Below are 6,000 nucleotides of genomic sequence, written 5' to 3'. Positions count from 1 at the left end.
AAAGAAACTGAGTCTTGAAAGATCAGATGATTTGCTCAAGGAGACAAAGCTACTGAGCAGCGAGTCTGGACTCACTCCTTTTCCAAATACAGTCCCTTGGGCAGACAGATGCAAGATGTAAAACCAGAGGCAGCCCCTCTGGACTGCTGAGCTTCCAGACAGAGTAGGGAGAATCCCAAAAGCCTCAACGACCCATGCCTCTTCCTATGGACTGTGAAGGCAAGTGAGCAGAGTGTTCTCGTTCTTCCCTTTGCTCGGTCTGTCCCTGCTCAACCCCACCCTGTCCTGTTACCCTTTCCTGTTTTATATAGTGCATATAAAAATGTTCGTGAAGACTTCTTGCCCTTATTGTACACTGCACCACATGGCCCATCACATCTACAGCCCTGTGTGATAGTTGGCTCATCTTGCTGCACCCTAGAAAAGGCATTTTGGTGTCCAATACTCTCTGGTACCAGGAGGCCGTGCCTCATCCTGGAGTTCGCCAAAATTGCAAGCTGCGCCATCGCTCCATCAGTCTCGACCTTTTCTAGGGCATTTGTGATAAGGTGGAGGGACTCAAGAGTAGTTTTCTCTGGGTGATATACTTTTATTTTTATTTCATTCCCTGAAAAGGTACCCTTGATTTACCCAAAGGTCACACTGACGGGAGCTCAAAGAAAAGCTCAGAATTTAGCTCCTTTGTATTGTACTTTTTCACTATACACAGTGAAATTTTAACTAAGTAGAGTCTCACTTTGGTTATTGTAAAATAAACACTCCCAACTCCAGTCCCCGTCCCCACATCCCACTACCAACAAGGCGGAGAGCTGTGGCTTGTGGATGGATGTGCCAGTCACCTCTGAAGAAGTGCTGGGATTCCACCCTCTCCCACTTCCTCCTGGCCACTGTTTCCTGAGCCCTTTCAGGTCCGGCCAGCAGGGTAAAGCCCAGGGCGGTGGGAAGAGTCCCGGCCGGCGATTAAACTGGGCATGCTCAGTGGCAGATCAGGTTTAGGCCCGGCCTGGGAAACTGGGCAGCAGAGGTGCTCGCGCCGCCGCTCTGAGCCCGAGTGCGCGCCTCTTAGGGGCCGCTACAGAGGCTGGAAAACGCGGCTGCTCCGCTCGCCTGCCCCGCTGAATTCGGCGCTGCCCGCCCCCTGCAGCCTGTGCTGCAGCTGCCGGCCACCGGAGGGGGCGAACAAACGTCAACCTGTTGTTTGTCCCGTCACCGTTTATCAACTCAGCACCACAAGGAAGTGCAGCACCCACACGCGCTCGGAAAGTTCAGCATGCAGGAAGTTTGGGGAGAGCTCGGCGATTAGCACAGCGGCCCGGGCCAGCGCAGGGCGAGCGCAGGCGGCGAGAGCGCAAGGCGGCGCGGCGTCGGTCCCGGGAGCGGAACCCGGCTTTTTCTTGGAGCGACGCTGTCTCTAGTCGCTGATCCCAAATGCACCGGCTCATCTTTGTCTACACTCTAGCCTGCGTAAACTTTTGCAGCTGTCGGGACACTTCTGCAACTCCGCAGAGCGCATCCATCAAAGCTTTGCGCAACGCCAACCTCAGGAGAGATGGTAAGAGACTCATTTTGTTTTTTAACTTAAAAAAATCATGTTTGCTATTGTTATGGTTCTTTCTGTGTTTTTCCCCTTTCTTTTTGAATCTTTAATGTGAACTCGTGCTGAATGCATTGTTTGGGGAGGGACGTCTCCTGCCTGTCTCCAGTCCTGAGAGAGCTCCATTTCCGGAATGGGACTGAGAGGTGTGGGACTCGTGCTGATGGGGATAGGTATAAGCCAGGTGGCTCGTCTTGCTGCACCCTAGAGAAGTCTTTTTGGTGTCCAAGCCTCTGGTACCAGGATGCGGTGCCTCATCCTGGAGTTGGCGAAAGTTGCAAGCTGCGCCGCCCCTTGGTCAGACTCAACCTTTCTTAGGCGATTTTGATAGGTGGAAGGACTCAGGAGTAGCTTTCCCTGGGTGATATACGTTTATTTTAATGTAATTAATTAATTTATTTTTACGAGGGAGAGGAGAAATCATGCGTGTCAGTCCAGCAGTTATATCTGGAACAGTGACAATTTATCTATATTTGTTTTCAGGAAATGGCAATGTGCAGCTTATTGCCCTTTAGGTCCCCTAAGTGACTTTCCTGTTGAAGTTCACCCTGACTCAGAAGCTTAGAGTGTAGGAGACGAAGGCTTCTGAGGTTTCATCTGCACCACAGGAGCACCGGGCTTCTACTGCTAGTTTCCTTGCAGAGGCGGCTTCCAGCTATCTGCAAGGAGCACAGCTCCCGAAACAGCTGTCCTAAGCAAGGTCCCAAGCCAGCTTTTCCTTTACTCTAGAGGACACCTGGGTCACTGGTTCCAGAGACCCTAAGCTGAGTGAGTTTACTTTCTGGGGTCTCCGCCTAAATCAGAAGTTGATTTATCCTTCAAGTCCTAACTGTAGCTGATGTTCCCTGTAAATTTTAGCTGTTCTGCCATGTACCTGAACTGACCCATAGGCTTTTGGATTTTGTTTTTTCCTGCGTCAGTATCTGTCTCTCCTGCTTGCTTAAAGTACTAACACATCTCCCAAGGAGACCACCAAGCAATTGTTGATGGCTTCACTGTTTCAGCTGACAGTATTTAACTGTCTTGGCAAATTCGTATTAGCCATCTTATCAGTTTCTTTCTTGGTATGTCCTTAATTTGGAATTTACTAAACGACTTTTGGACTTTGCAGGGAAACCAAAATTTCATTATGTTATCTGATGATGTGTAGACTGCGGATATCAGTGTACTCGTCACCTGAAGTGGTGTAGATTGATAGCAGGGAAAGCCACAGAGTCATCTGACTTTTTCATAGCGTTTTAATGTAAAAGGTTCCAGCCGTGAGTTTTTGGTAACTCTCTGTCTTAGTTAAAAGCACATAATTTTTTTTTCTTTTAAATACACTTAAGGATTAGGCCCAACACCAGACTTTTTTGGTTTTTTGTTTTTACTCTTTAATGTTTTCACCAGGGACAGATCTCCTAGTTGATCTTGTAGGTTTGTTATTAGTTGCACTTTGTATGTCCTTTTAGCTACATAGAGTAAAATTCCATTTATAATTTGCATGACTTCATAGCCATAATTTTGTAATCTTCAGCCTCCCAAGTATCAGTTACAAGAAGTCAAGGACAGAAAATGAAAAGCATGTAACTATTGCCCATTAACCCAAGATTCTGACTAAAACCAAGTTATGTAGCTCAGCAAGTTTTTTTTTTTTTTAAAAGAGAATAATCTCATTTTAGTTTCATTGTTAAAACTCTGTACATCTCCATATATCTGTCCAGTCTATATAGGAAATGGTATGTTTCAAGAAAGCTTTAAAAACTACCCTGGATTTCTCATTTCTTCATATTTTAGTAAAACTATTTTGCAATTACTTTAATAGTACACACACACACACACACACACACACACACTTAGTTCTGATTGCTCAATACTTTCCTTAACATCAATGTCATCTTACAAACAAGACTGGAAAGGAGAAAAAGGTAGTTATACCTTAAAATTTGTTTTCTGTAGAGTAAAAAATGTTAATATTCATAATGCATTGTTAGTTTATAAAATAAACGTTATAAAATGTTCAAATGGCAGCTTTTTCCTAAATGAGTATGCGTTCTTCAAGAGGGGCAATATTGTCCCCCAATGGGGTGCAATTACATCTTAGAGGGTGAACACAGTCTTAGATATTGCAATGGTCTGTGTTACTTCAAAGGGCTAGCAGATATAAATAGATATACATTCCTGTGGCATTACCAATCACAAGAAGGGAGAGTGATCAGAAAATAAGTCTAAAAAGAGTCTTTAAGGGATGAAGGTTAGCAATAGTGAAAAAATGGTTGAGAAACATTGGCATAGAGTTTTGGTGAAAGAGTAAGAATAATGGGGCTATGAAAAATTCTAGACGACACTTGGAAAATCTTAATGGCCATAGCTGACAGAGAGAAAGTAATAACTTATTAAATTAAAACCTTGTTCTGATTCCAGACATTGTCAACCTGCTCTCCCAAATTTTTCTAATGACTCATTGAAGACGATGATATTCTTGCTCATTTGACTATCAGATTAAGACATGATAAAAGCTTGAGAAGGACATGAACATGGAATATAAAAAGGAGAAAAATAGAAAATGAAAGTTTCTAAACATGTATTTAGGGTCTTTAGAAGACCTGGCTTTCAGATTGCAAATGATAGGAAATCGCAACAAAAAATTAGAAGTGAGCTTTGGGAGTTTTAGAAACCATTACCTGATGATTAACATACTTGAATGCTTTTCATTTGTTCCTGCTGGCCCTGTTAGTTGCTGCTTAATGTTGGGATGAAGAAAGGGGCAGAGAAGCCAGGTGTCCTGTACAGGGCATGAGGTGTGTTTTATTCTGTCTAGCCTAACACAGTAAAACCCCACAACTTCTTGATATACTATGCCTAATAGCTCCAGATACCTGGAGTAGCTGAGAAATGATGTGGAAATACATAGTGTTGGGGTTGTCATATGGTAGTCTCCTCCTACCCATTTATAAGAAGCTGATCTGCTGCTGTGTCCTGGCCTTCCAGAACTCTCCATCATAGGGTATTCTTGTTCTGAAGGGATATCTGCAGAGCCTTTCTACCTGTAGAATGGTTAAATGTGGCCCAATGAAGGAAGGTAGTTGAATCTGTTGCCCGTCTCCAGGAGGACATGAGGCTCTATAACTAAGAAGGATTGAACTATAATAATTTACAGTACTTAATAGAATGTTTACACTTCCTTATATCATATTTATTATTCTTGCTCAAACTGATTTACTTTTAGTACACATTTCTGCCTCTGATCACAAAGAAAATCTTAATTTAACAGTAGCATCTACGTATTCTAATTTTAGTGCCTACACAGTTGGTGCTTTTGTAATAATAACTGGCCAAAACTAAGTGTTGCTCAGTGTGCAGATTAAGAAGTGCAAAGATAGCAATTAACTGACAATATTAGTTACTTATTTTAAAATCTAACTAGATGGAACTTCCTGCCTAGGAGCTTAAGAATACAGATGCATTCTTCATTTTCTTGACTTTTTGTTGCTTTTAGAAATAATAGGTGTTGATGGTAAACAATTCTGAAATTAGTTATCTTTGGTCAGTATAATAGTACTTGAGTCATCTGTTACACCAGCATTATCTAGTGATAGGCCTGCAGTTTTAGTAATTGTGCTGCTGTCTTAGATTTTAAAGTAGTGAAGCTCGTTTCTTAATGTGGTTTTCTATTGTCATCGTTGGTGATAGCACATTAAGTGCGAAGATCAGAGCTTAAAGGGAAGGCAACAAAACAGAGAACAATTATCAATACATTATTTTTAAAGTGTCTGAAAGCAAAGAATTCCATCTGTGTATTTTTTGTCCAGCTCTAAGTATATTAAAGTCTATAATCTTGTAAAGCATAGCGGTGATTACATATTTTAAATGTAACATGGCTTCGACTGGCCACCATGGATAATATCATTTTATAGAAACTCTTAAAGAGCAGGATTTAGCCAGGTGTCTGTATACCATGTAGTGGAGGATGCTACTAGGTTGTGAGTTACATTAATGACCATAATGAGTTTATTAAGTGATTTTTGCCACAGGATTTTCCCTTTCAGTGAATGAAAGCAAAACTGTATTGTTTCAGAACAAAAGAGTCAAACAGCGGAGCACAGCCACAGAGTCACTGATCTCTAATGACTAGTAATAAGCATAAGCTTGATGTCATGCGGAGCTCTGAGCCTATGTGGTCTCAGAGCCCTGTCATTCTACGAGTCTAGAAGGATATGCATATTTCTGTCTCTGTCCTTAAGAGCTGAGTCATAATGTAAATCATCTTCCTTCTGGAAATTACTCTTGAACTTTCTATGTTGAAGTCAGATTAGTGTAAAAAGGCAGTTCTGGAACACCTTCATACAATCCTTCCCTTTATTAAAATAGGAAAATCTTGTAGATGGATGAACCAGGTGTAGAATGTATCTACCTCAGCTGTGCCA

General features: G+C 42.1%; 1 protein-coding gene across 2 annotated transcripts in view; it reads left to right on the top strand.

Moving 5' to 3' along the window:
• The first annotated feature begins 1,058 nt into the window (after positions 1-1,058).
• The window catches only part of PDGFD (platelet derived growth factor D), a 248,703-nt gene continuing 243,761 nt past the window's right edge, over positions 1,059-6,000 (top strand). The window contains exon 1 of one of the 2 annotated variants that reach the window (XM_008020683.3): positions 1,059-1,552. In XM_008020683.3, the coding sequence (XP_008018874.3) occupies positions 1,429-1,552 (124 nt within the window). In that variant the 5' untranslated portion in view covers positions 1,059-1,428. The remainder of the gene's footprint in view (positions 1,553-6,000) is intronic. The other variant, XM_008020681.3, reaches the window with a different exon arrangement.

The sequence above is a fragment of the Chlorocebus sabaeus genome, chromosome 1, assembly GCF_047675955.1.
Source record: "Chlorocebus sabaeus isolate Y175 chromosome 1, mChlSab1.0.hap1, whole genome shotgun sequence".
In the NCBI taxonomy this organism is placed as follows: Eukaryota; Metazoa; Chordata; class Mammalia; order Primates; family Cercopithecidae; genus Chlorocebus; species Chlorocebus sabaeus.
The sequence above is the reverse complement of the archived record's forward strand: the minus strand, read 5'-3'. Positions and strand labels throughout refer to the sequence as shown.